At 40.6% G+C, this 27,862-nt stretch overlaps 4 protein-coding genes across 6 annotated transcripts in view; 3 read left to right on the plus strand and 1 right to left on the minus strand.

The window, feature by feature from the left end:
- Positions 1–2,085: 2,085 nt before the first annotated feature.
- Positions 2,086–6,188, plus strand: LOC128511866 (FAST kinase domain-containing protein 5, mitochondrial). 2 transcript variants are annotated; one of them, XM_053484872.1, is made up of 2 exons: positions 2,086–2,192; positions 3,176–6,188. In XM_053484872.1, exon 2 carries the CDS (start codon positions 3,188–3,190, stop codon positions 5,630–5,632), a length of 2,445 nt encoding a protein of 814 aa, XP_053340847.1. In that variant the 5' UTR covers positions 2,086–2,192; positions 3,176–3,187; the 3' UTR covers positions 5,633–6,188. The 2 variants fall into 2 exon arrangements, with proteins under 2 accessions (XP_053340847.1, XP_053340846.1); XM_053484871.1 differs by lacking the exon at positions 2,086–2,192 and adding an exon at positions 2,278–2,363.
- Positions 6,189–6,706: 518 nt separating this feature from the next.
- Positions 6,707–11,666, plus strand: LOC128512543 (phosphoinositide-3-kinase-interacting protein 1-like). Its single transcript, XM_053485877.1, has 6 exons — positions 6,707–6,922; positions 8,136–8,264; positions 8,620–8,736; positions 9,746–9,856; positions 10,016–10,094; positions 11,025–11,666. The coding sequence occupies exons 1-6, from the start codon at positions 6,859–6,861 to the stop codon at positions 11,227–11,229; spliced, it is 705 nt and encodes a 234-aa protein (XP_053341852.1). The 5' UTR covers positions 6,707–6,858; the 3' UTR covers positions 11,230–11,666.
- Positions 11,667–12,346: 680 nt separating this feature from the next.
- On the minus strand, positions 12,347–18,624 carry rnf185 (ring finger protein 185). Of its 2 annotated transcripts, none has more exons than XM_053484783.1 (7): positions 18,506–18,624; positions 17,777–18,012; positions 17,644–17,662; positions 17,446–17,558; positions 17,311–17,365; positions 15,820–15,937; positions 12,347–12,769 (listed from the first exon to the last, which is right to left on the minus strand). In XM_053484783.1, exons 2-7 carry the CDS (start codon positions 17,968–17,970, stop codon positions 12,675–12,677), a joined length of 594 nt encoding a protein of 197 aa, XP_053340758.1. In that variant the 5' UTR covers positions 17,971–18,012; positions 18,506–18,624; the 3' UTR covers positions 12,347–12,674. The 2 variants fall into 2 exon arrangements, with proteins under 2 accessions (XP_053340758.1, XP_053340757.1); XM_053484782.1 differs by having other exon boundaries at positions 12,347–12,772.
- A 3,037-nt stretch (positions 18,625–21,661) lies between these two features.
- mbd2 (methyl-CpG binding domain protein 2) overlaps positions 21,662–27,862 on the plus strand; it is a 31,615-nt gene continuing 25,414 nt past the window's right edge. Inside the window, exon 1 of the mRNA XM_053485422.1 lies at positions 21,662–22,083. Within this exon, the coding sequence (XP_053341397.1) occupies positions 21,968–22,083 (116 nt within the window). The 5' untranslated portion in view covers positions 21,662–21,967. The remainder of the gene's footprint in view (positions 22,084–27,862) is intronic.

Consider the following 27,862-nt stretch of genomic DNA (forward strand, 5'->3'; position numbering starts at 1 on the left):
TGTACATAGAAAAAGGTTCATACGGTAAACAGCATGTGTGGCCAAGAAGACTCATTTGAGTACTGATTCTGAACTAGCCAAATGTGTGTTAAACATTTATGGGGGCTGAGCCCCCCTTAACTGAATATCCTAGAAACGCTCCTGCCTTAACTATGCACTCACTGCCACCGAATTATTTGGTAAGTTTTTTTTTTTTTAGAATTGTAACAAAATCTGAAGGTAATGTGGTGGAAATCCAGAAAACACTATAAGGACAAGTGATTTATACACTGGGTAAGATTAAAACATCTGCAGAAGGACCAGTGTCATTTGCAGTTGCAGCATGGAGAAAAGTGATTTACGGGGCAAGAGCATTATTCCATACACTGTAAACCCGAATAAGTTGGCAAAAAGTAATTAGTTAAATCAAATTTTTTAAAATAATGATGTTTCCAATTTTAAGTAAACAGAACTATCAGTTTTTGAGTTTGTTGTATTTATTCATATTAATCGTTCTTTACTTGCATTACTGAGTAGCCTAACTCATACTATAATTTTTTTTTAGTTATTGCAAATCAAATACATTTTTGTTGGTTTTTCGCCTGCTCCTGGCAATAGGTCACCACAGCGGTTTGTTAAAATTTTTTACACCAGATGCCCTTCTGAACACAACCCTCCCATTTTTTATCTGGGCTTGGGACAGGAACTTCATTCAGTGGCTGGGAATCGAACCCAGCTCTTTTGCATGGCAGGCGAAACACCTACCACTGAGCCACCAGTGCTCTGTTAGGGTGCCCAGATTTGTAAAAAAATTCCCTTAATTCCAGTAAAAGAACTTGTAATGTTCCAGCCTACCAAGACATTTTGGATACATACTTTATACAGTTTATTTATACAGTTCTTATTTTTTACAGTTTTACTTTTTACATATTTCTACTTTACACTTAATTTTATTCTATTTTATTTTACTGTAACGAGGATAGTATATTTTATATTTTTTATTCTTTCCTAGTATATCGGTATTTATGGCTCCTTACACACTCCTAAACCTCGTGGAAAGCCTTCCCAGAAGAGTTGAAGCTGTTATATCAGAGGTCAGAGTCGGCTTCTCAGTCGCATTCACCTGTAAAAAAACAACAACAACAACAACAAAAAACACACATTAAGAAACTGGACCCAACAATACTGTAGATGGGGATCATCTCAAACTGCGCTCTTGCCCTGTCCTAAATTAGTGTCTGTCAAGTAGTGATGGGATCAAATACAAATTGGTAATAATAAAAATAAACAATGGTTTAACAATAATACCCATACAGAGTTAATAAACAATAGCTTGAAAGAAAACTATACTGATATGACATAAGTATGAATACAATGTTAATTTAAAAATGTAATAAAGAGCTGGTGACTGACTGTAGAGGTCGAGAGTAAAGTTAACTTTGAACTTGGTTTGGTCTGGATGATGGTGTACTTATCGTACTTCACATCTACGAAAACAGGTTCTGAGAGGTAGTCTGAGAGAAACAGTACAGTAACACGGTACTGTGCTTTTTAATCATTTACATTACTGCATTGAATAATGCATTATAATTTATAACGGTACATAAATCATAACTGTGTTTCCTGTACATGTGTGTAAGGTCATGTATGCAGTGTGTTTCAGACTCATAGTGGCTGTAGGAAGTAAATATTCCTGTTAGGAGTTTCGGTTCTCCTCCATAAACAATATATACAGCCTGTGCTTACAGGGTGCCCAAATCCACACACACACACACACAAACTATAAGTATGTTCATTACTTAATCTTACTTTATTATTATAATTAGTAGTAGTAGTAGTAGTAATATTGTTTTTTTTTATTATGTCTCATTACGTCACACTCCACACCCTGCACCAAAAAAAAGACTATAAATCCCACAACAAACACCCATTCTTTATTTTAGACAGCGCATAAAGCTAATATAAAAAGCTAACATAATCCTCTAAAAAAAAAAAAAAAAAAAGCTGGGTTTAAGGTACAAAGTGTCCGGGTGACGATCTACTTCCCCTCACACGCTACGTGTCCGATATGAGCCACCGTATCACGTGACCCATGACGTCTTGCCATAGGCATGGCGGCGCGCGTGTAGTAACGGAAGTTGACCTCGTTTAACATGGTTATGTGTGCTGTTGTGCGAGAAATACTTTCTTAAACTGCGGCACGCGCATGCCTTGTAAGTATATTCGCAATATCAGTTATAGAGTTGTGAGAATGAAAGCTGTCACGTGAAACGATTGTGCTGTAAGCAGCACGCACTGGGGTAAACCTGACATGTAGGGGTAATTGATTCAGAGCTGTAGTTTAGGGTTAAACAGGCAGGAGGAGGGATTTGAGTTGTATGATGGTGAGTCAAAATTTATCCGCACTCCGGCTGATGAAAGTGGTGAAAAGTCTGATGAGTTCAGAACTATAGCGAGGATGCTTTAACACCTCAAAAAGAAATTTTCAGAGAGTGTCGACAGTGTGGGCAGAAGTGTGCGGGCGTGCATCATCATGCGAGATCACTACACCCTTGTATAGCGATCCTCTGCGTTTACTCCAAAGTTTAGGCTTCAGCTCTGTGATAAGCATCTCACTGTAACAAGCAATGTTGATTGTTTCCTGATAATGTTCCAATACTGGCCCTCGAGAATCCCAAAAAACTGTAAGCATTAATTTTTTCAGATGATGATTGACTTTTAAACCTTTTCACGTTCTGCGTTTGATGATGTTTCCGTCTATACTCAGCCATTTACTCTCAGGCTTGTAGTGATGAAGCCATGTCTCGTCACCAGTAATGATTCTCTTTGATAAACTTTCACCTTCCTTAGGGTATCGTTCCACAATTCTTTTGTTCGCAGATATCTAATTATTTCTGTTTATGCTCTTTTGTGAGTTATTTCAGCACTAGGTACAACCTCAGACCACGAAAAAAACTGAATCACTGCGCACTGCTCTTGTTTCGTGCAAATCACAAGTGGGGAATCCCCCCAGTGACTGGGGAGACAGCCTTGAATGGAAAGTGCTGATAGACAATGAGGCCAACTAAAGTTTTAATATAACAGGAGTGTGGATAATTTTTTTTTACTCACCCTCATAGACAGACCAGTTTTAATGACAACAGCAAGGTTAGACAAATAAAGATGGATCATATTATATTCTCCATTTTCTCCTTAGTATCTGTCGTGGATGTCTGCGAGGGCACTGTGGCGTCGAGCAGCTACGCTGCGTGTGTTCACATCTTCACCATGCAGGCTTGTGAACACATCTCAGCATCTCTCCTTAGAGTGGAACCATGGAAAAGTCCAGGAGGAGGAAAAGAGTGAAACGGTGCAGGAGCCACCGAGTGCAGAAACTGCAGAGGGGTCCTCGTTGGTGTACAATCCCAGTGCTTACTACCAATCCAGAGCAGAGTGCTCTGACATCCAGAGAGGTCCTGTAAAAGAAGAGGAAACCACCCAGCCTGTCCCAAGTGCTGGGTTCAGACAGCAGAGTAATCACTATATGGTCGGTTCATCACGCCACTTATCCATCGATAAAAACGGCCGGCTTGATTTAGCTTTTAATCCAGCAGTAGATGATAAAGGACATAAATTTAATAATTCTAAAGATGAAGTCTCAACATATATAAAAAGAGACACGCGTGCCTTTCAGAAATGCAGGCCTGAGTACAGCGTTATGACCTACGACGTGTCCCAGCGTCTGCCTGCTATACAGATAAAAGATGGCTTGTTACTGCTCCATAAAGCTGCCTTGATGAAAAACATAGATTCCTCCAATGTAGCTTGTTTTATTTGCGAACTTGGTCATGTGGAACCTGAACAGACTGCGATTATAAGAGGGAACACACGGTTCTCCATGCTGCTGCGGTACAGCGTGGAGAACCTACAACACTTCACGCATGTGCAGCTGATTGAAGTTTTGCGTGCCTTCGTGAGATTGGGATTGTCCCACCACCACAGCATACTGGACTCGTACGAAGCCGAATTTAGCCGCCGGACCTGTGAGTTGGAGCTACACCAGCTTCTGCTCGTGGCTGACCTGTGGCGATCCCTAGGACGGTCGGTCCCACAGTATGTGGACAAATTGTGTGACTGCATTAGCAAGCATTTTAACCAGATGGGTCCACCAGAGCTGGTCCAGTTTGTGTATATACTAGGAGAAAGCCGACAGTGCCCTGCATTTGTTCTAGAGTGTCTAGAAGGCATCATAATGCACCATCTAGATGAACTTAAGGGTGAAGAAGTGGGTGCTGTTTGCTTGGGTCTGTTTAAAACTCAGAACTCGCTCTCAGATCGAGCACTGCGCAGGCTTGTGGACCGAGCCTGTGTTGTAGTTAAGGAAATTACTGATTTTGGCATTGTGAACGTGATGAAATTAATGAGATTCAGCCACCTGGACCATCTCCGCTGGTTGGAGATACTGAGTTCTGAAGTGCCCCGCCGTGCTCCGCAGATGGCCGTCCAGGGCTTAATGCACATCGCTTTGACATGCTCTGCACTGCACTACCGTGACGAGAATGTTCTCCTGGCCGTAGCAAAATATCTGCCGCATTTACCATCTCAGTACAGAAGCAAAGATGCTGCTAAGCTTCTTTGGGCATTTGGCAACCTGGGCATTCTTCCCAGCCAGTGCCCCAACTTTCACCCTCGACTCACGGAAGCACTGCGGGACCGAGAGTCAGAATTCCGAAGCTATCCTGAACACCTCCTGACAGCCCTGCTTGGTTTGGCGTTTGTTGGTCAGTTTCCTCATGACTTGCTAAGTTTGGCCTTAAGCCCCGAATTTACAAACCAAGTCACAGGGATAATAGATTTGAAGAAGGATCTCTTCACTCTGGATGGGACGGTGGCGATTGAGCTGCCTGGATGGACCGGCCCCCGGATGAACCCCACAGTCCAAGATGAGGTCACTAAACAGCTGTGGGACTTCGCCCAGTCTGAATTGTGTCAAAAACCAGAGGTTCTTGAGGCTGAGGCTGTTCTCCAGGAGCTGCTTGGAGGACAGGAGTTTGTGCACAAGCGAATGATACTACCACATATGCGCTCTATTGACCTCGAAGTGCACTTAGATCTCAGGGGAAATCCTCTGCCTGTTACATCAGAGACCTATCAAAACCACTATCATCCAGAGAAGGGATCTTGTTGGCCGCTAGATTGGAAAGAAATGAACACAGGAGTTACCCTGACGGATGATCTCTTGGTACAGTTGACCAGTGGCAAAAAAACAGCCATGCCAAAGACTGTGTCCATCCAGAGACCAATTCTGCGTCCTGTCGTAGCGTCTGCCAAAAGAGAACGTATTCTGAACGTAGGAGTTGACTTAACTGATGATCTTATGCATGCTATAACGAAACGGCAGGAGCGCTCTACCATCCGAGGCCATGATGCCTCATCGTCAGCCATTGCCCAGCTTGCAGTTCAAGTGACCAGTAGAAACCACTATTGTTACAGGACGCAACGATTAACAGGGCTATATGCAATGAAGAGGAGGCAGTTAGCCTTGGCAGGGTATACGGTTGTGGAGGTGCCACATTGGGAATGGTTTCCATTGCTCCGCCGCTCCCTCGCTGAGAGACTTGCTTACATGCACTGCAAGATTTTTAGTAGTTTTGACTCCAAAAATAGAAAATGATTGTTAATTTGTTGTCTCAAAGAGTATTTGGTTAATTTTTGGTGGATTTGAAACCACATATCTGTCACATAGTCACATATCTGTAATATATAAAATTTAAATAAAACTATAAAAGAAGACTTTATTATGCTTTGGGAATGAAAATAGTGCATAGTGGGTACGTCAGCATACAGACACCCCCCGCCTCATGAATTTTCGTCATAGGAACTGAAATTTTGCAAGAAATTTGCCTCGGCATATGAAGTATTTTTGTCATACTGACGAATGAACCGAGCTTAACCGAATTCTGTGGAAAGCCAAGCAAAGCATGTTTACATGTTTTTTTATGGTTTTATTTCGCATTTTGTGCAGGATTTAATGAAGACATTGTACCCCGGTCACTAGATTGTTAGCCAGGAAGGTAGCAAAAAGAAAAGTTAGCCAATTTAAGTTTTTTATTTTTCCCTTTTAAAGCATCCAGTGCCAAGAGGAATAATATATTAGGGTTAAGTGAGGTGTAATCTGTCTATTTATTTCATATGTTATTTGCATTTTGTTTGTACACTGTACACTGTAGGAGTAGTAGCTTGCTGAAAAGTGTAGCTAGCTGAAAAGTGTAGCAATCTTGGGTTGAAGCAAAATAAAACAGAAAAAAAAAACATTATGAACAAGATTTCCAGACAAATGCTTGTACGGAAAACTTTACATGAGTGTTGAGAATCCCTTTCTTGTTGAATAGGACAGGAATATCCACAGATATTACGGATATAGTTTTTCTATATTTTATTTCTTATTTTATTCCATATTTATTTCTTATTGATAATCTTTTTTTTTTAAAGCCACGGGCGTATAAGCGTTTTACTACATATCGTACTGTGTATGACTGTGTATGTGACAAAAAAAAAAAAAAAAATTTGGACATCGAGAGAAAATTGATTCAATTACCAAAGGAATCTCATGTACTCATGAAGCTCACAAAATGTCACTTAAAGAATGTGTTTGGCGCCATCATTTGGTCAGAGGGGGAAAAGTCAGGTTATATGTTTCTCCGGGATGAACGGGGAGAGTTTTATTACCGTACCAGTTTGTTTTTACTGTCAGGAGGAGAGGAACACGGGTGTATTCAGTGCCATTTCCCCAGACGCTCAGGGTTTACTGATATTCCTGAGGTAGATATTGACCGTTATGACAGTTGCCGGTTTTTAACGGTCTCTGCTCGTGCGGATTCAAAATTATATTTTTTAAAAATGCTTCCACGCGGATGCGCGTGCATGGCTCTGATACTCGCTGCTGGATCGTCAGTAATCCGCGGTAAGTCAGCAGAATTGACAACTGGACCTGCGCTAGATTCGGATTTCAAGTGATTTTTAAAGCTTCAACTCTGTCTCGCATGCCTGTGGAGCAGTATGTTTAAGGTTGCATTCTCTGGCATATATTTCACCTGGAAATTCCCAGGTTTAAACCATGTTTAAGATATAAAACTGATCACTAATATCCAGTGATGACTTTGGTCTACATACTAAAGTTGCAAAAGGCACTTCTTAAATAAGATATGGTAATAGATAATAGGATAATAAATAGGGCGTTTAACAGCCTACAATTTCCATATTGCATATGTGTGTATATCTGGTGGTGTAATGGTCAGCATTGTGTCTTTACACTTCCAAATTCGAGGGTTCGATCCCCACCTCCGGTCTGTGTGTATGGAGTTATGGAGTAAGCTTGGTGGGTTTCTTCGGGTTCAGAAGGTATGCCATTTACAAATTACAAAATCTGCTTGAGCTCTGCGTTGGATTGGCATCCCGTCCAGAGTGTACCCCACCGTATGCCCAGAGTCCCCTGGCCTAGGTTCCAAGCCCCCTGCCTCACACCTCCAGGGTCAAGGGTTCAATTCCCACCTTGGGTCTGTATGTGTGTGGAGATGTGGAGTGCCCTGGGATTGGCTCTATAGGATAAATGCTATAGAAAATGATTCACTGAATAATAATATAATGATAATGGTATCCTTGAATAACTTGCATTCTTTGAAAAACATCTCAAAGTTGACGGGTCATGACAAATCACCTACTCAAACTATTTCTCTGTTTAATTAGTTTCAATGTTTGTGTCTTATCCCTCATATACTAATTATAATAAATAACATTTTTTAAATTTCTTTACCAATTTTATTCCGTTACCAATTATGTTATAGTTGTTTCTCACATAGTTTCTCTTTTTCAACTAAATAAGAGGAAAAATGCAAAAGGGGAAAAAGTCCTATATATATTATAAATGCAGTTAAACATTTGAAACGATTCAGAATAATAGAAATTCATTCACCCAATGGTTTGGATTGTTTTGTTGCAGAAAATCTTTTTTTTGGTCAAAAACAACAATGGATATAAACTTTTGCTCTGAACTTTGTCACTTATTATATTATGTAATTTTGATATTATCTTACTATTAGATAAATAAATAGATAGGTACTTAGATATATCTCAAAGGAAATTCCGGAGTTTTATTTCTATTATTACTTCTTCCTTAGAGTGCATTGAACTAAATGGATCATCTTATAAGGGGGTAAAACAGATCAGTTCCTCCGGACAGAGCTGCTTACACTGGTTAGAAATAAGCAACGCGTACAACCTCAGCCTTGGCTTGAGCGCTGACCCAGGTAATTGACTTTTTACTATTTTTCAATTCATTTGTGCCCAGGTGTACGTAACATAAATCATTAACTGCTGCCACGGGCAACTAACAAGTGGCCTGGAGAACATGCTGGTGTTTTATGAGGTTAAAGGGATACCGTTTCACTGCACATACCTAAAGTCAACACACACGCATTTCAGCCTCGGCGGGACTGCAGTGCTTGAGTGCCAAATGATCGCCCCCCCCTCCTCTGGCACTCAGGATATTCCACAGCGATGTGTATGAAATCTGGTGCACTTCTCATGTCTTGCTATAGTGATCATTGGGATGTTTGGCGTACAGACGCTGAATATAAACCTTACCATTTATATCTGTCTTAGGAGAGTGGAATCACAGCTACTGCCGCAACCCAGATGCCTCTGGCAAGCCGTGGTGTTTTGTAACTGCTCAAGAAAAAGGATTTGAGAGACAAGACTGCATTTTAGAGACATGTCCAGGTATTGAAGGTGTACAGGTACACAGACAGGAGTATGCAGACAGCAAGTCTAGATAAACTGTGCTAGAGAAGCAAACAATTACATAATCCTTCTGTAAAATGATTTGTTTACTTATTTTACGGGTTGTTTAAAATTTTAGGCGTATTGGTAAGCAGTGTACAGGATAAGACGTATAGTGAGAGAGAATGAAGTGTGAGTGCCATGTTTAAAGATTAAGGTTTAAAGCTATGGTTTCAGTTTTTGGTTTCCATCTGGGTATCAATAATTTTGCAAGATGGTAAAGTTTTTAAAGGTCCCATAATTATTAAATTATTAAACTATCTCAAATATCTTGTTTAATATTTTTTTTTTTTTTCAAAAGAAGCTGGTCCTATTATCATTTACATTATAGCAGCAATAAATATGTTGTTCCCTAACAATGATTACACAAGTGGTATTCAAACTAAACCGGGACTTATCGTCTCGTGAGTAGGAGAGGAAGAGACACATCTATCTGTGGGAACTGTACACACAATCATTCAAAAACAATTCACGGGTTATTGCCCCGTACAGTCCTGACCTCGCTCTAAGCCTTTTCCACATGTTTGGGCTATTAAAGGAGTTCCTGGGAGGCCAGGTGAAGCAGCGAGCTAATCATGGCTCCGGCATACTGAGATAGTTACTGAGAAAGCACTAATGAAACTCTGGGATGAATGCATTAGTGCATCATATAGAGAAATAAAGGGAGTTTTTACATTAGTGTGTTTTGTTATTTTGCACATTCAGAAGTGCTGCTTTAATTTGAATTTGCCAAATCAAAAAGAGAATCATTTAAACAACTCATTTAAAGCAACTTTGACTTTCATTATGCAATTGTTGTTCTAGAAAATTAGTCAACCCCTTTTACTGTGCTGTAGTATAAATATTGATAATAATGTCTTGCAGGATTTTTTCCCTTGGTAATCTTTTGGGCCCTGCTTAATACTGTGCACCAAGCCCTTTTCATGCCGTATGTCTAACTGATTTACAGTAAACACGCAGCCACCAAATGTCCACCTGGCACTCGGGAAGAGTGTCACAGTGAAACCTGACCCTGGCTTGAGCAGGAGACCAAGCAAGAAAAATGACCCCGGTGCCCTGGGTGCGTCTTCTCATTACTTTATTAAAGTAACAGACATACCTGTATAAAGAGTGATAATGTATAAACTGTACCTTCAGTGTGTTTTACTTTTATTAAAAAACATTTTTTTAGTAACAAAAAAGTAGTGTCTTTTAGTAATTCACACTCTCCTCCCCTCAGGCTACACGTTAGCAGCCCTTCTCATGGTGATCATCATAGTGCCGGGGACAGGAATTGCCGTCATCTACTTCTATAAGAAGTAAGTGTAGGAATTATAAAAACTTTGCAAGATTCCCTTTTCGGCGTGTCTGTGTGTCTGCAATCAAGCGTTTGTGATAACTGGCAATGAGCCTTTGGTAGACCGGGCTTTTTTCCATTTGTAGAGAACGGCTCTCACCGTGGTTCACTGGAGTCCCAAAGCCTAAAGAATGGCTCGGTGACCCTTTCCAGATTGATACATGTTAATTACTTATTTCTTTAGATTAAGTGATCTGTTAGTTTACTTCACTTAGTCAGACAGGTTCTATTTAATTGATTTCTTGATTCAGTAATCAAGTCTGGGGGGGCAAATAAAATATCACTTAGCTTTCCAAAAACATTATTAAAGCAAAAAAATAAATCAGTAAGGAGCAAAAACTACACAGCGCTATAGATAGATAAAAAACTACTATTTAATTTTGATAAAATTGTAACAAAATAAAGTAAGATAAAGCAAATGATACAAGTAGAATTAAAACTGAATTAGTAGAACTTATAATAAAATTGTGATCTCTAGTGCTAGTTAGACAACCTCTCTTCTTCTAATATATTGCAGAGGCTTCACTAAAGAAGCACTCATTTAATACAAAAATTATTGTTATTCATATAAATTATTGTATAAATACTAAATATCATCCCTGATAATTGGCCGGGCTGATAATCAGTTACCTCCTACATATAATCCTATTGGTTTTTCAGTTTTTTATATGCCAAACCAAAGAAATATGCATACAGTAAACTTGACACAAGACACTAGAGACTCCTTTAGAAATGCAAAATAAATAAACTGATACGACAAGTATAAGTTTCACCGGTACTGTGGTATAAAGGAATGGACTGGTTTACCTTGTGGTTTAGGATTTTAGCATTATACATACAATATATTAGGTTATTAGGTGTATTTACTGAACAGTAAATAATCTGACTCTAGGAGCCTTAAACTGAAGATGCAGCAGAAGCAGAGAGCCCACGATCAGGAAATGCACCGACTCAACCTCCAGCAGTCTGCCTTCTGTAACGCCGCCTGCGACCTCACTGATGAGAGCAGAGAACAGACGGATAAAGAGAAAGCCTCTGAAAAACCTACAAGCACAGACGAGATAGAAGAAGACAATAACCTGGGGAAAGACGGGTGATTTAGCGTTCTTTCTCTGAGAAGAATATTAGAAAGCTTGTTTAGACTGGATATTAGACACTAATGAACATTAAGCTCATCCGATTCACAGCTAATACGATTATCTGGTAGTAAATCAACATGGCTCAGACCTCTAATCTTTTTTAATGAACAGGAAACACAAGATGCGGCCTGTGCCACGTCTCCTCAGTATTACTTTGGCCATGTTTAGTTCGACGACAAAATGTTTTTCAATGTTAATGATTTCAATGTAGTCTTAAGATAATTTAATTAAATAATTCATTGTTTAACTGTTTATTTTATTGTAGCATTTCGTTTTAAACATTCCCAGCACTTTGTAGCCAAAAATGCAAAATTCCGTTTTACTAATGCTAATAGAAAGAAAATGTAGTTTTGTTAATTCTTCTTCTTATGACCATGTGCTGGTCATACAGTAGGACAGCGATTTCAAAAAACATGCAAATTATCAAATATTTATTGATAAAACTTACAGTGAAACTTTGAATTACAAGCGTAATTCGTTCCGGAAGCGGGCTCGTATTTCAAAACACTCGTAAATCAAAGCCTATAACCTCTCTAATGAGGTCATGGTGTTATAGTAAACAGTACACACAACAGTAGACACTGTTTACTATAAGCGTGCAAGGATGTAAATTTTACCAGTAAGAGACGCAAGACCCAGCAGGGGAGATAATTACCCATAATTCCGCAGCACAAGAGAGAAAAAACGTTGGCTCAGCTGTGATCAAGTGATGCTCAGCGTCAAAACAAGAAACACATACATGATACTCGGTACTCGTAAACCAAGACTTGTTCGTTTTCCAAGTTAAATTTATTAAACATCTTTGTTTGTCTTGCGGAACACCTCCAAACCGTGTTACTCGCAATCCGAGGTTTTACTGTATAATGTAAAGGTAACATGTATTTACTTGTCTCAGAAATTATCCACAGCATGTAACATAACTATAACTCGGTTATAAGGCATTATAATACTTGAAGTAGTTCATTTGAAAAATAAGGGTAACTTATTTTTAAAGAACAGCACATGCCTTGTCTTCCCCATTTTATAAACCAATCAATTGTGATCAAACTGTTCACAAAATAACACCACAGGATCGTAAGAGAAATAAGACTCTGGTTTATTTAAATGTACACATCTGAGCAGAGAAAAAAAAAAAAAAAGTTAAACAACATTCCAAGAAGTTACATTTACAGTATCAAAAATCACCGCAGACATGCAGTCCTGCCACACTGCACACCATTGTGCGCACCCTTCAAAACATAAAAACCTCACCGTTTTAAAACCAAGCACAGGTCCGACGGTGTGATGGAGGGGGAAAAAGAAATGTTTCCTTTAGTGAAATTTGAGTAATCACTGTCCGTGGCTTTAACTATCAGTTCCATAAAGAAGGGACTGTTCTCTCATCCTGACTGCTTCCTAAGCGTTCATGCAATGAGAAGCCAAAACATGATTACGAGCGCCACAAACAGGAAGAGGCGGGACAGGAACTGCTCGTCCATGTGCTGTGGCGTTCCAGGAGCTGCTGCAAAGACAAAGGAAGACAAGATGAGATTCTAGTTTATTCGTGTTATTTTATATTTTTGAAATCTCCAGGATTGTTATAGAATGTAGAAAATAAAAATGATCCCAAACTTTTGAGCAGTGGTGTATATTTAAGACAAAGAATTATTTTTTGTTGGAAATGCATTGCAATAACTTACAAAACTGGAGATTCTTTCCATAAATGTTAAATTAAATAAAAACAATAAAAAGAGCATCTCCTAGCTTTACCATATCCATAATTATACCAATGTTTCTGCAAAGTGTACTGCAGTTTGGCTGCAAGAGGTCATTTATAACAAATAAAAAATTTTCATTTTGTATTTTGTAATTGGGTGTTAAATTCCCATAAAATATTTATCAATGAATAATTGCATTAAAAATATTAAAGTAACCAGAACTATTATACGTCATTTTAAATTACAGGGCAAACTCGGATTGCGAGTAACACGGATTCCGAGTATCACGCATGCACTTCTTGTTTTGACGCAGAGCGTCACGTGATTACAACTGAGCCAACGGTTTTTCTCTCGCGCGCTGCGGAATTGTGGTTAAATGTCTCCCCTGCTGGGTCTTAGAGCTCTTACTGGTATAAACAACATCTGTGCACGCGTATACTGTTTACTATAACATTGTGACCACGTGTGTGTGCATAAAACATTTTTTTTGTGTCTGTACAGTAGGGCAAAAAAAGTATTTAGTTGGCCAACAATTGCACTAGTTGTCCCACTTAAAAAGATAAGAGAGGCCGGGTATTTTGATCAAAGGTATACCTCAACTATGAGAATGGTTTACGAGTGCTTTGGAATACAAGCACGCTTCCGGAATGAATTATGCTCGTAATCCAAGGTTCCATTGTAGTTTATTCTTAATCTTAGATCATGTGGCGTATTGGAACAAAATAAACCGGTAGTTTGACTCACAGATGGGTAATGCGAGCGAGTATGTGCAACAAATAAAAGTCTTTTCCTACTTTTAAATACCCTGTTTCAGAGATTAAAAACAACGCCGTAGAATCATGTGGTATAAAGCCACAAGTCTCTCAAGACCCCAATTTAACTGTAAATTCACATTCCACACACTATTAACACACAGAGTTTAAAGAAACATGTGCGTAGTCACGTGCAAACGTTTGCATCCCTTTAGCAATGTACTGTAACAAAACTTTTCAAAATATCCATAAAAAAAATTGTTTCATCGCTGATATGGATCTGCAATAATATGTAGAAGCAGTAAACTCTACTGTTAGTTAAGATGAACTTTGTCATACGAGCTATAAAACATTAACTTACCAAAAGCACGGACATTCAAAAGGAAATATATGTACAAAAGAGTTTAGTAATTTATTTAGGGCGAAAACGTACATCTTGTAACGTGCAAGAGACAAGTAATAACGATTACACAAGCTGTTGTTTAACAGTTATATCATCCAGTCTAAGGCTGCCGAAGCTCTTCTTCACTGAAAAATTGCTAAATAAACTACACAAAGTGTTGACGGAACATTTTTTTTTTAGTTTTGCACATTGTGTTTCACGCTCATCTTGAAATATATCATCATTTTACACACAATACTTCACAATGACAAGGTGAAAAGAGGTGGTAATATTGTTTTTGTTAATTTATTTAAAAAATGAAGACATAAGAAATTATTGATATTTGTTTTTAAAGCCCCACATGGCCTGGCCCACCTTGTTTAACAGATATCTTAATACCTCGTAACCCTGGCAGATCATCTGGTCAACTTCTTCTGGAAGTGCTGAGGTCCAGATGCAAATGATTTGGGGATCGGGCGCTTGCTGTAGCAGCACCCAAACTATGGAATTCGTTACCACTTGAAATTCGATCTGTTGCGGATCTGGTCACAATCGTTTTAAATCTTAAAAAAACGCATTCATTTACACTACCTTTTAGTTTACTGTAGTTAGATAATGCTGTTTCTTTTATTTAGAGAACATTATCTTAAATTTTTTTTTTTCTTAATATCGCTTTATGTCAATCTATTATTTTCTTGACTTCTTAATTTTGTGTGTCTTTTTTATTTTAACAGCTTGTACTGATTTCATATTTTTATTCTTATTGTTTGTCCTTTTTATTTGCCATGTTAAGCACTTTGGTCAACTCAAAGTCGTTAATAAGTGCTATTTAAAAAAAAAATTTGTAAAAAAGTATTCAACTTTGTCAAAGCACCTCTTACAGCAACGATGGCTTTGAGGGCCTGTCCACATGGAGACGCGTTTCGCTGTATACGTATAAATTTTTTATCTGATTGGCGTTTCGTCCACACGGATCCGGCGTTTTAGGAGACTGAAACCGCTATTTTTTGAAACCGGGTCCCAAAGTGGATAAATCTAAAAACGACAACCTTGCGTCTTCGTGTGTACGGCCAATCCGTATATTTTGTGAAAGGATGATGTCATCACATCACGTGTCGGCTGCGTCACACATAACAGCAACAACAACAATGGCAGACTACATGATTGTGTTTGTGTTTGTGTTGCTACAAAGCCTGCTAGCTTTATTACAGCAAAATCTATTGCTTCTATGCAACTGTTATGAGCAACAAGCGATAATGGACAACACCATCTTGGTTCGTATACAGCGCGCAAGGTTATGCGCATGCTCAAAGTCTCCTTCTCCGTGTATAGTGTATCTCTATGGCAGAATTACAGCGCCCCATACTGGTCTGGTAAATATACTACACTGTTTTCAGTGGTTTCGTGTGTATGCAATTTTTTTTTTAGAACGAGGGGAAAAAAATGATCGGATAGGGAACGCACCGGCTTCGTGTGGACAGGTGTGGACACCCTGAGTCTGAGTGTGAATGATGCCACAAAGTTGCCACATCTTTCTTTTGAATACATTTTAAGATGAGAGTGAAGTGTAAGAAAATATGGAAAACTTAAAAGAAACTAAAAACTTTCCGTTAGAATTGTACACACAGACACCCAAAAAAACAAAAACACCACAACCCTGTATCTCCTTTCCTACTTGGTGTTGAACTATAGCACCTCAATGAAAGCGGTGTCGTACCTGGAGGTGGTCTTCCATCGTTAATGTTAAATGCTGTGGCAAAAATCCCAAAAGGAAACGCTCCAATACCAAAGGACATCTGGAAGCCGCCATCTCCAAAACCGAATCCTTGAAACCCCTGTAAGAAGGAAAGCTGACGTAAGCGAGGTAAAACAGACGACTTAAACATTACAGCATGAATTAGATGAATGAGAGGCTTAAACTTTTTTTTTTTTTTTTAAATCAATGTTCAGCTTTAGGTTGAGGGATACTCTGATTAGTTGTATATATCTAATTGAACCATTACACACACATATTTTACCGTTATATATTTAATTTACTTTATATTTTAAGTACTTTTATATATTTTTTAATATATTTTATTTACTTTGTTTTTTTTGTTAAAAAGTATCTAAAAGAATCAAGACTTAAGTAAAACACTATTATATTATAAATAAATAAGCAATCATTTGCACTAGGAGGAGAATGTAAAATGTGATTCAAAATCCACCAGATATAAATGTAATGTAATTTACACTAAGGGTAATAACTACCTCGTTTTCGCCCTCTCTTTTTAGCCGTTTTACATTTTACAGATTTTCTTTCATCACCAGCAGTCACAAAACTATCACCCAATTGAGGATTTATCTAAGCTGATCTGTGCTCATTCTTCTTAATGTATTCATTATCAATTTATTTTTTTAACTATTCTTCGAAAGAAGTGAAAACATTGTGTATTAGTTGATCTAGTTGTGGATAAATTGTAAAACAGGTATATTTCCTATTTTTTTCTTACTTGTAGTTCAATGGCAGTTGGAGTCCAGTGGGTTATATTACGGCTGACTGTAGGTCTCATTCTCTGGCGTTTAAATGCTGACTTTCTGGTCCACCCTTCCTTAAAAACATCTTAAGCTTCCTTTGCTGATCTTGTCCTGCCTGTCTCATTCTGTGTCTTGAACTCTTCATCTGCACCACACACTCTATTTTCTCTACATGTTCCCTATTAGACTCCAGAATCTAAAAAACTTTTAACACTGCCTTCAACTCTCCCCGGTTATCTAGTGTTCCCTGCTTATATTTCCTACACGAGAACTTTGTTTAAAAAAAAAAAAAAGGACAAGGCTTTAAACACAAAAGCTTTAAACACGAGAGAAACGTGATGCAACCTCTAATGCCGGGTGTTGTCATTACCTGAGGGGGCGACAAATGGCGCGTTCCCACTTCTCTCTTAGGAGACACCTGTTAATGAGTCCCTGTGGGGGGTGGCGCTTTTTACTAATGAATTACTTACACGCTGACATTACGCTAACCGCTTTCCTCATGTAATAGTTTCATCACATGCGGCTAGTGCAACAAAGCCTGAGGTGTTGCAAAGCGGCACACGCAAACCTGACAAATCCTCTCTCACAAATTACTTATTTTTCCATCTGGACGGCAACAAACACGGGAAGTGTGTCGCAGGATGGCACGAGAGAACATGTTTTTAAATCGGTGTTAATGTGGTGTACTTACGCCGCGATTTTCAGGCTCGGGTCTCTGGCCTTGTGGTCTGGGAGGTGTTCGCTCTCTAAAAGACAGGCCTGTCATGAGTATTTGATCAAACTTTCATAATTTTTAGTATTCAATCAACTCTTTGTGCATATTCACCTGGGATCCTGCTGACCAGTGCTGCCTCGCCCATACAGCGGGATCACTTTATCTCTGCTAATGCCTGCTTTACATACCGGACACACCTGTCTGTTCGGCCTTGTTTCCAACCACTGTAATCATAACATTAAGGATAGAATGAAGACAGAGTAAAGCGGAACTTACGTAACATCTGGACAAACATCTAAACAAACATACCTGGTGCAAGCACGGCCAGCTGCGTCCCAGAAATCATGTTGCAAACAAAAAGAAAAAGACATACGGTTAATGCAATGGCGAGTACAGTTTTAACGCGTCACAGATCAGATCGCATCAGTGTATGTACATGTACCAGAAAAGATGGCCGCACAAGCTTATAACCGCGTCCTTTGACGTGTCCAAACAGATGTTGCACTCAAACGTGCTGTCCTGGGTGCCGGTCTCTCCCTGCGTCTGGGTGCCGGAGCCCGTCCCTGTACTGTCTGTGGTTGAGGAGGTGGAGGAGGATGGCTGAGGCTGAGATGGAGGGGGAGAGGCGCTCGCCATGCTGTCCCTCAACTCAGGGTGCAAAAGTCTAATCAGGACAGGCTGCACAAAGCAAAAAAAAAAAAATTTAAATATACTCCTAAATGAGCATGCTAATTAAATTATTGAGCATACGGAAAAACAATAAATGTCCCAATAACTTTGAATGCAGTAAATCAACAATAAAAAAACACACCTGATCATGTGCATCTCTCTCTCTCTCTCTCTCTCACACACACACACACACACTGTAACCAACTGTCCATAGAAATAGTGCAGTTTACATACTTCATGTTAATAACATACCTTACCTGGATGACTATTCATGACACACTCATAATACATCAAAACATACAAATAGACAACTTAAATAAATATCCTCACACAAATAGTGTTGCTTTTAAAGGGATCGTTCATACCTTTAACCCTCGGTGCGCGAGCCCCCTTTAATACTATTAGCTGGTGCTAGTTAACTGCTCAACTAGCGAGGTTGAACTATTTAATGACTCACATAAAAATAACAAAACCTAATACAAAGACTGGTAAATATCTTTACCTTAACCGCTTCATCCAATAAAACCTCTGTAGAGGCGCAAAGGTGAATTCGGCCGGCTTGCTCCGATCTTTAGCTCAGTTGTGACTCATCGACTTATGTTTCTTCTGATTGCGTCAAGTTGTATACCCGGAAGTTGGGGACGTAACTGCGTCACGGCGTCAGACGTAGGATTTACGTTACGTAGTGAGGTTGCGTTTCAAATAGAAATATGAGCAATACATAGTGCGCTACGTAAGGTGTGATTATTCGGTTTATGAATCGCATTGTAAAGGGAGCAATACGGCGTTTGGGATGAAAGCATGTTTTGGGTTTTATCTTGATAGAGAGATCGTGTTTATTTATAGCTGAGAAACAATTAGTGGCTTAGTTAATAATTATTATTAGGTTCATAAATTAAGGATTAAAATTATAATAAAAGTGTGTGTATATGTTCATTTTTTAGATTTATCCCATTTCTAAAATTAAAATTACTTGTAAAAATTCAGAATCCAGAACAATGATAATTAGTATTAGTATTAGTATTTATTTATTGTTATTTTTTGTTTGGTTGTTTTATTTTATTAAATTATTTGTTTGTTGCCTATTTGGTAGCAATGATTTTTATTCCTTTACAAACAAACAAATATTGCCTTTGTTTTTATTTACATGATAAATATAAACATTTGTATTTTTCTACTTAATAAATCATTATATTCTAGTTTATAATAGTTAAGTCTTTTATAATTTAGCATCGAATAGGGCCAGGTAGGTTTGGACAGCTTTTTCACTTAACAAACAAAATCATAATTTAAATACTGCATTTGGTATTTAATCAAGTTATCTTCATGTGAAAGTTAAAATTTGTTTTATAATCTCAATCGTTTAAGTGTAACAAATAGACAAAAAAAATCAGAAAAGGGGCAAATACTTTATCACAGCTATATGAGTGTGTGTGTGTGAGAGAGAGAGAAAGAAAGAGAGAGAGAGAGAGCAAGAGCGATAGAAATGATTTATTTTTACCTTTAACAAAAATGTCATTTTGATTTATATACTCTCATGTTAGTATTCTATAAGTATCTAACAAATCTGAGTTTATAAGCAGGTGTGATATTTAACATGACTAACCTTTCCATACTGTTTGCTTAATTTTTCGTTTTTGGAAATGTTCATTATCACATTCATAAATAGTTGTTTTTGTGCTGTAGTTTGTGATGTATTGTCTGTGCAAACAGAAACGGGTGCCCCCTGCAGTCTCTGTGTCCTTGTCCTCACATGTAGCCCCGTCCTCCCCTTCGTCACTGCCTTTGATCTGATGTGTGAGGAAACGGTCATTTGGGATTCATTTAAAAGATGACAAGCTGTGATGTGAGAAAAGGGATTTGGGGGTTGGGTCGAGTGTGTGCTGGAGTGTGTTGGAGTGTGCCTGATGTTAGAGATTCATTGCAGGGTGGAAGGGGGGGTACTATCTTTTGCCACTTGGGTGTTAATGAGCTCCTTGGGCATTAGATAGCTTTGTGTGTGTGTGTGTGTGTGTTTAGATTGTTGCTTATTATCTCACTAAGATGTATTTAATGATAACAAATCTGATTTGTGTAAGTAAAAGGTACAGTGATTTGTTCATAATACACATTTAAATAGTTGAAATTTTGCATAACTTTTGATTTGAATTTACACCAATTGTCAGATACATCACAAATAGGCCTGACATGCAAGAAATATGATCTTATTCATTATTTTATTCATTCTGAATATATAATATTGAGTCTGCAGTCACACACAATTCTATCACATATTACTAAATATTATTACAAATGTATTAATACAGTACAGAAATATACCTGATTATTATGTGACTCTAACACTTGGATATGACTATTCATAGTTAAAACCAGGGTGATTTAATTAAAAATTATTATTTTTTTAACTTTACTTAAGACTCTTTAGGTGACTACTAGGATTTTTAAATCAGTCTGGTTTCTTCTAAATTTAGTTAATTAACCACTCACTGAAAATTTTGCAATGACACATTTACAACACAAGAGGGCGACAGATTTAAGTCAACCAAAGGTTCAGTTACGACGACGATGATGATGATGTTTAAAAAAATATATTATTATTATTATTATTTACCTATTTGCATTTACCTTAAGAGAGGTTGGTTGTAAGCTTTGCTATCAAGAAAATGCTAAGTTTTGCCCTCGGCCATAAGAGTCACTACCTGGTCATTTATTTTGATAAAGATATTGCTGGATTATATTGTAACTCATATTTTTTTATTTCAAGTTATTTATAACTTAAGATTACCATAACCTGATGCCTGTTGCTACGATTACTTGCGAAAGGAATGTCTAGTCAACTCTTTGTGTTCCTCAATTGTAATTATAGATCTCTACATTTATAAACTAATGGTGATTGAAAGACCTGCAGATTAGGCTAATTAAAGTTCTTAAATCGCCGTAGTGTGTGAATGAGTGGGTGAGTATGTTTGTGTGCCCTACAGTGGATTGGCACCCTGTCCAGGGTGTACCCTGCCTTATGCCGTAAGCCTCCTGGGATAGACTCCAGGCCCTCACGACGCTGAATACAAGATAAAGCGGTATGGACGATAAGTCAGTGAGTGAGTTAATGTTTAAAATGCTTGTCCAGCTCTCTTTGAGTGTGTGTGTTTTGTTTAGCTTCTTTTTTTTAAATTCATAATCTTAATAGAAAGATAAATTGATTGACAGATAGATAGATACTTTATTAATCCTGAAGGAAATTTCAAACATCCAGTAAAAAGTAAAATAACACTAGGGATGTATGGAGTCATAATTGCAAATTGTCAATCTTGTAAAAAAAAAAAAAAAAAGGTACTGTGACAGTCAGAAACGTGTGGAAAAATAAAAACAGGAAGTGAAGGGGCGTGTCCTGTTTTTCCTGCCGTTCTGATTGGTGCAGTATTGCGTCACAGTGCTGAGCTCGAGGCCGGAGGAGCGAGAAGTGACGGGGAGGCTCGCCGGGGCAATGGGCGTGACATTGTCGTTCACTGGGCGGGGCGTTGTGTGGAAAACGGGGCGTGGCTTCGGCGCGGTTGCCAGGCGCTGGCGGGTCACTGCGTGGGAAGTGCTGAAATTTCACAGCAGCGTCACAAGCTTTCGACACCGTCATCGCGGCAGCTCTACTCGGCTCCACTCTCAGCTCTCTCTGAGTGAGTGAGTGAGTGAGTGTGTGTGTCCCGGAGTCAGCTCGAGGATCCAGAGAGAGGGAATAAATAAATAAATAAATAACAAATAACCGACGTGTAAGGACGACTCGGGTGCGCTCCTCGCGCCGTGTTTATTTATTAACATCTGTCATCTGTAGCAGTTTAGCGGCTAACAGAGCTAGCCTAGCGCCCCTCCAGCCGAGCCAGACTCCTGTGAGCCATTAGCGGGCTCTTTTGGCTCACGTCGCCGGGATAGCACAGTCCTCCCCTCTGACTCGGGAGCTAAAAAAGTCAACTAAATGATTATGGAGAGGAAGAGGATCGACTGCCCGGCTTTACCCCCGGGCTGGAAGAAAGAAGAGGTGATCCGGAAGTCGGGACTCAGCGCTGGCAAGAGTGATGTTTATTACTACAGGTAACGTTTTCACTACAAACAGTAAATACACAGAGGTCCCGGTGGGTGGGTGCCATTACTTTTGACACGGGTGCCATTACTTTTGGGACGGGCTCGAACTTGTTCAGGGAATCCCTTTCTCCTGCACAGCAGTGCATTTATTCCTCTTCTTGCTTTTTCCTTTCACTCTGATGAAGTAAAAGACCGTCATGTTCACTCTGTTAATGAGGATTTAATTATATAAGGGACGAGTTTAAATAATAAGCGGGTAAAGCTTTAGCAAATTGTCCTGTCATGAGGATGAAATCTCGTAATGCGAGCAGTCGTGTCCTTATCATGTCCTTTGTCGTGTTTGTTCGTCTGTATGATGTTTGTAGTTTGGACGTTGTTAGTTACGCAAGGCAGCGTTACTGTACGGCTGTGTGTTTATTACGCGTGACTCGTTCCATCATGACGTGTACTGGACGTCGCCCTTGGAGTCGCCCTTCTTCCTCTTCTTCTTCCTCTTCTTCTTCTTGTTTTTCTTTGTTAGTGTTTGCTGTGTCAGACCACCGGGTTTGTTTATTAGATTTGGCGCAGGTTCGAATATCAGATACCCTTCATATTTGGATCATTAGTCGGTGGCACAGTCGCGTAGTGTCGCCTTACACCTCCAGGTTTGATCCCTACCTCAGCTCAGAGTTTCCCTGGCCCCTGGGGGCGTAGTGATTAGTTAGCACCGTGGCACCTCCAGGGAGGGTTGAAGGTTCAATCCCCATTTTTCCCATCCATGTACTCCGGTTTTCTCCTACACTCCAAAGATCGTTCGGTTGGTGTTCCCAAACTGAAGTGTGTGTGTGTGCTCCCTACGATAGATTGGCACCCTGTCCCAGGTGTACGTTGCCCCGTAGTTGGGATAACCTCCTGAAATAGGCTGTATACAAAGGTAAGTGGTATAGAATAAAAGGAGAATGAACGATCAGTACTCAGGGTGCACTAACTTTAGCAACTTTCCATTGTCTGTTGCTGATTCAATGACATGGAATGAAATCTGATTTGTGCTGGTGAGAGCATCGGGTTCTAGTCACTCGTTCGTCACGGAACGTCATACCGAGGTCCTTGATCGCTCCTCATCATGTGACCTCACGTCACACTTTTTTATCAGCAAATTTCATCAAGCACGAGTCTGAAACCTTCCTAAACGACACTGGAGACTCCTTTCTTTTATCCTTTTTTGTGTAAATAACACTTTACTGCTACAGCGTATTAACATCACATTGTCATCCCAGTCCTGAAACGGCGTCCATTTTATCTCGGCGTCCCTCACCAACGTCTCATCAGGATCCGCGCGTCTGTAGATATTATTAGTATCGCTGGAAAGCGTTCCAAGGATCATAACAAAGCGCTCGCAGAACACGGACCTTGTGCACTCGCTGCACTTCAACGCCACATGTGGGTGTGATTTGGTACAAAATGTGTTGACTCACCTCTGGCTGGAAATGCGGCGGAACTTACAGGAAGCGCTTTCGCTTTTAAAGGCAGCCCAGGTGATCGCAGCACAGAGAGACAGAAAATGAGGCCTCAAAGTACCAGACAAGATTCGTGGTCGAATTCATTTTATCGACCCACAGGCCACCTTTGTTCCTCACTTCTCATAAAAAAAAAATGTTTATAGTCAAGATAAACATGATGCATGGAGTGTGTTCTGTGTTATGGACACACCTGCGCGTAAAAAGGGTTTCTCTACTATTCTGTTCCAACATTTAATAACACCATCATGATGAGTCAAAGCTGAACGTATTAAGATGATCATCACGTGCTGCTGTTCTCAGGCTAACCTCGGATCGTTTCAGAAACTTTTGGACGAAGATTCTTTCGAACAGATCTTCGAACTTGTCGCCCAGGTCGGGACTCTGCGGATGTTTAATTTAATTACATTTTTCTTTAAATTGAAATATCATTCTTTGACTGAAAGAAAAGTACATTTTAAGATTCCTCGCAGCGATGGTTCAACCTCAGATCGACGAAACTTCTTTTAAAAGGCAGGTTTCTTCTGATCTCGAAAAGAAGGAAATGAATAAAGTCATAATAAAAGTGACACTTTTCGGCTTTTGCATTTTTATTTCTAAACCACAAGTGTGTGTTTTTTTCCTTTTTCTTGCACATTTTTATTTTTTTTAAAAACCTCAAAGCGCAGGTTAAAACCTGGTCAGTAACCGAGTAACTCTGGCGCTTGGATCTCTTCCATTTTGCGTCGGCGTTAAAAATATTCTCAGGAAAGCCACCTTCCGTTCGTGTTTGTGCGAAATGCACGCTAGCTGCGCGCTGATCTGCTGATAGCGAGACCTCCGAGTGTTTTTTTTGGTGCACCAACGCTTCCTGCGTGGCTGTCCCGCCTCGAAGCGTGACCCGCGCCTCTTTCGCGTCCCTTGGTGCACGCTCCCTGGTGTACTCTTCCTTCAACCATTTTATAATTTTTTTTAAAGCACATTTCCTTCTTTTTCCACAGTGCAGTGACAACACTCTTCTTTTTCTTTTTTAACTTCCTGCACTGATGGATTGATGATAGCTGTTTTAAACAGCACCGCAATAAGCAGAACAAAAGCCGTGAAGTGGCTTTTCTTCTTTTTTTTTCTTCTTTCTTTTTTTTTCTTCCCCTCCTCTCCTTGCTCTCTTCACGAGTCAGTGGCGTTCGCGCACAGTGGGGGAGGGGTGTTTGCCGCGGCTGGTTCTGAGGTGCCGTGATGGCGAGGGGAGGCCTGTAAACCGATCTGCCGTCGCTGATGGCGCGGTTTCTTCTAGGTGTCGCGGGTGTCGTCGCGGGGGAAGGAACGCGCGGCCGGCCTTCTGTTAAAAAGGGAGCTCAGTGCGTCATGACGCCGGCGCTGTATTTTCTGTACGTTAAGCCCAAACTGGTCGTCTCATGACAGTCGGCTTGAATGCGGCCCGCAGTTTAAGCAGGCGGTTCGTTAAAGGGTGTGGAGCGCTTGTGGGAAGCAGGGCGTGGCGCGCCGGGGATCTGGCCCGGCTTCTTCCTCTTGAGTTGCACAAGATGCTCGACTCGAGTTCGAGTCGCTCCCTCAGTCAGGATCGGTTCATATCCTGGAAACGGTGCACTCGGTCGGTAACTCATCACACTGAGGCCGTGCTTCATCAGTGAACCGACTGAGCTCCATTTTCCCCCTTTTTTTTTTTTTTTTTTTCAGACTCTTGCATAACCAGACGTTGGCCTTAACCGGTAAAAAATACGGACAGGAGAACTGCACAAGTGGTGCCTTCGCCTTCGAGAACATGCTGTACTTTTCTGAAGGCAGAACATAGCATTCGTCAGGGAGAGAGAGTGTTTAAACCCTTAAAGACACACACAAACACACACACACACACACACACACATACACGCGCACACATGCGAGGCACGTGATGAGAAGTGTGAGGAACTTACAGGAAGTGTTTTCACTTCTCAAAACAAGCCCAGGTGTCACCCCTGTAAGGGCCAGGAGTCGGTCTGTTATTAGTATCAAATCGTTAGGTGAAACCCGTTTCCTCGGCTCATAGCGTTTCCAGTGACGTATCTGACGTTTATTATAAAATCAGCTCTTGCATTCATAAATGAGACATGAAAATGTGGGTGGAGCTAAAAAAAACCCAAAGACGTCTCACTCGGGAAGCTGCGCAGTCATGGCGAGTCATGCTGTTCGGTGCCGATTCATTTTTGTATGAACATTTTCAAAACGAATCATCTCAGTGTCTCTACAGCCGAACCCAGACGTCCTGCGTCTCTGCACAGACGGAGCATTTTTAGTACTTCCTGTCTGGAAAGTGGCTGAAACTCTTCCGTCTTTTCGCTTGTCTTGATCTATTTATTTATTTATTGCTTTTTGTCTCCCGCTGTTAACAAAACACATGCCTTATACAAAGCCATGTTCAAGTCAAACCGGGACTTTCGATTACGCAGAACGCAGTTATCAGAGTAAAAAAAACATTTATTTCTCTATATAATCCCCTGCTACACTAATGCACTTATCCCAGTGTTTCACTAGTGCTTGGATACTGTCAAGTTTTCTCAGCCACTTCAAACCCCGGCCTCCCAGGAACTCCTATAATGGCCCAGACGTGTAGAAGCGAGGTTTGGAGCAAGTGGTGTTAATGACCGATTGTGTGTACAGTTCTCATGGACAGAAAACCCAAGTTATCCGTGGATTTTTCAAGGACCAGACGTCCCACACATACGGCCTGCACCAGAAAGTCCCCGTTTGACTTGAACGCCCTCCTGTAATGTCACACAGCCATGTGAAACAGTCATGATCTCGTGTGTACAGCGCTCTCCCATTATTTCATCTCTGCTCGCTTCCTCCTGAGCGTCAGCAGGGTTGCACGAGCGTGGTGTGGCGTGGGGTTTTCCCAACTCTTACTGGAAGAGCGGGTCAGTTGTTACGCCGAGGCGAGTCAGCGCTACCCGGATCCGGTTGCTAACAGGTCATGGTGGTTCTGAACGATGACGCTAATCTGGACCAGCGTTCCCAGACTCGAATCAGAGTCGTGGTTTGACTCATCCACTGATAAACACCATCCTTCAGAGTGGATTCATTTCTGTACCAGTGGGAAAAGACACCAAAAAAAAAAAACCCCACACGGATGACACAGACGTGATCTGAGGCGGTGATTGTATTTTTTTTTTTCTGGGTCGTCATCTTGTACGAGACGGACGTCACCGCAGAAACACCTCCGCGGCACGTCTCTCGAAAGTTAGGAGGAAACCCAACGTACTCTACCCGTGTTGGGGCCGAGCACATGAAACTCAAAGTCAGATAGGAACCTGAAAGCCCCCGCTGGAACTGAAGGAGATCTAAGGCGCCACCAGTACAACCAGTGTCCGTTTCCATCTCTACAATTTTCGAGGGATGAAAAGAAACCGAATCTGTGCAAGCCCCTGTGACCATTTAAGAACTTCCTCTTTCTCTTTCTGTGTGTCTCTGTGACACGTGCTCGGTTTGTGTGTGTGTGTGTGTGTGTGTTTGTGGACGTGGCGTTCCTGACCCACTCTGGTCTGATGTAACCACATCGTCCTTGGCCTGTACGCTTCGCTTCAGACTCTTTTGCGTCATTTTAAGGCTGTCGCTCCCTCAGCCAGAGAGTTCCGGGAACTGCGTCGCTCGGAGACCGGGACCGAGTCCGGGCCACGCTCTATAAACGCCTTTACCTTTTGGACCAGTGGGCGGGATGAAGAGGAGAGTCGACTAATCCCCCTAAGGCTTTATGGGTAGTGAGCCAACTGCGTGCTTCCTGTTTGTGTTGATTGTTGAATCATGACCCCCTCCGGGCCGGACTGATTTGCCTGCCGCGCTTTCACTGAGTCACCCGCGATAGAGGCAGTAAACTTCAGGCCACCTGCGAAAGCTCGCGGGAAGCGAATTCTCCGACTGACTCTAAAGCGATAAATAGAGAACCCGGTCAACGGCACCCGAGGCGCCGTGTCCTGTCTGTCTCTGCTGCAGGAAGTGATGTCATGCGGTCTGATGTCTGAAGCAGGGTCACGCTTTGCATCCTGGACTTGATTGTTTTTTTCTTCTTCTCTGTAACATCACATCCTATAAGTTTTTTTTTTTCCTTTTATATCTCGGCAGTTTGGCTACGAGCACCGGTTTAACTCACCGTTTAAAAATGCAGCAGGGAAACACACAATGTCAACACTCACACACACACACACCAGACGAGACCGGTTCGGGGAAACATCATGGCCTCCGTGCTGTCTCTCACACACTCACACACACTGTGACCCATGAAGGATGAATAATTGAGTGTTACGGGGACCGCGCTGGGC

The sequence above is a fragment of the Clarias gariepinus genome, chromosome 24 (genome assembly GCF_024256425.1).
Source record: "Clarias gariepinus isolate MV-2021 ecotype Netherlands chromosome 24, CGAR_prim_01v2, whole genome shotgun sequence".
In the NCBI taxonomy this organism is placed as follows: Eukaryota; Metazoa; Chordata; class Actinopteri; order Siluriformes; family Clariidae; genus Clarias; species Clarias gariepinus.

Bases quoted from the DNA above. Each gene is read 5' to 3' on its own strand.
- rnf185 (XM_053484782.1), bottom strand. From the start codon at position 17,970: ATGGCGAGCGCCTCTCCCCCTCCATCTCAGCCTCAGCCATCCTCCTCC. The intron at 17,366-17,445 runs GTGAATATGCAC...CCTGTCTTTTAG, and splicing joins ACTGGTCAGCAGGATCCCAG to AGAGCGAACACCTCCCAGAC. The intron at 12,773-15,819 runs GTACGACACCGC...TTGTCTTTGCAG, and splicing joins CGATGGAAGACCACCTCCAG to CAGCTCCTGGAACGCCACAG.
- LOC128512543 (XM_053485877.1), top strand. From the start codon at position 6,859: ATGCTTCCACGCGGATGCGCGTGCATGGCTCTGATACTCGCTGCTGGA. The intron at 8,737-9,745 runs GTATTGAAGGTG...ACTGATTTACAG, and splicing joins CATTTTAGAGACATGTCCAG to TAAACACGCAGCCACCAAAT. The intron at 9,857-10,015 runs GTGCGTCTTCTC...TCCTCCCCTCAG, and splicing joins AAATGACCCCGGTGCCCTGG to GCTACACGTTAGCAGCCCTT.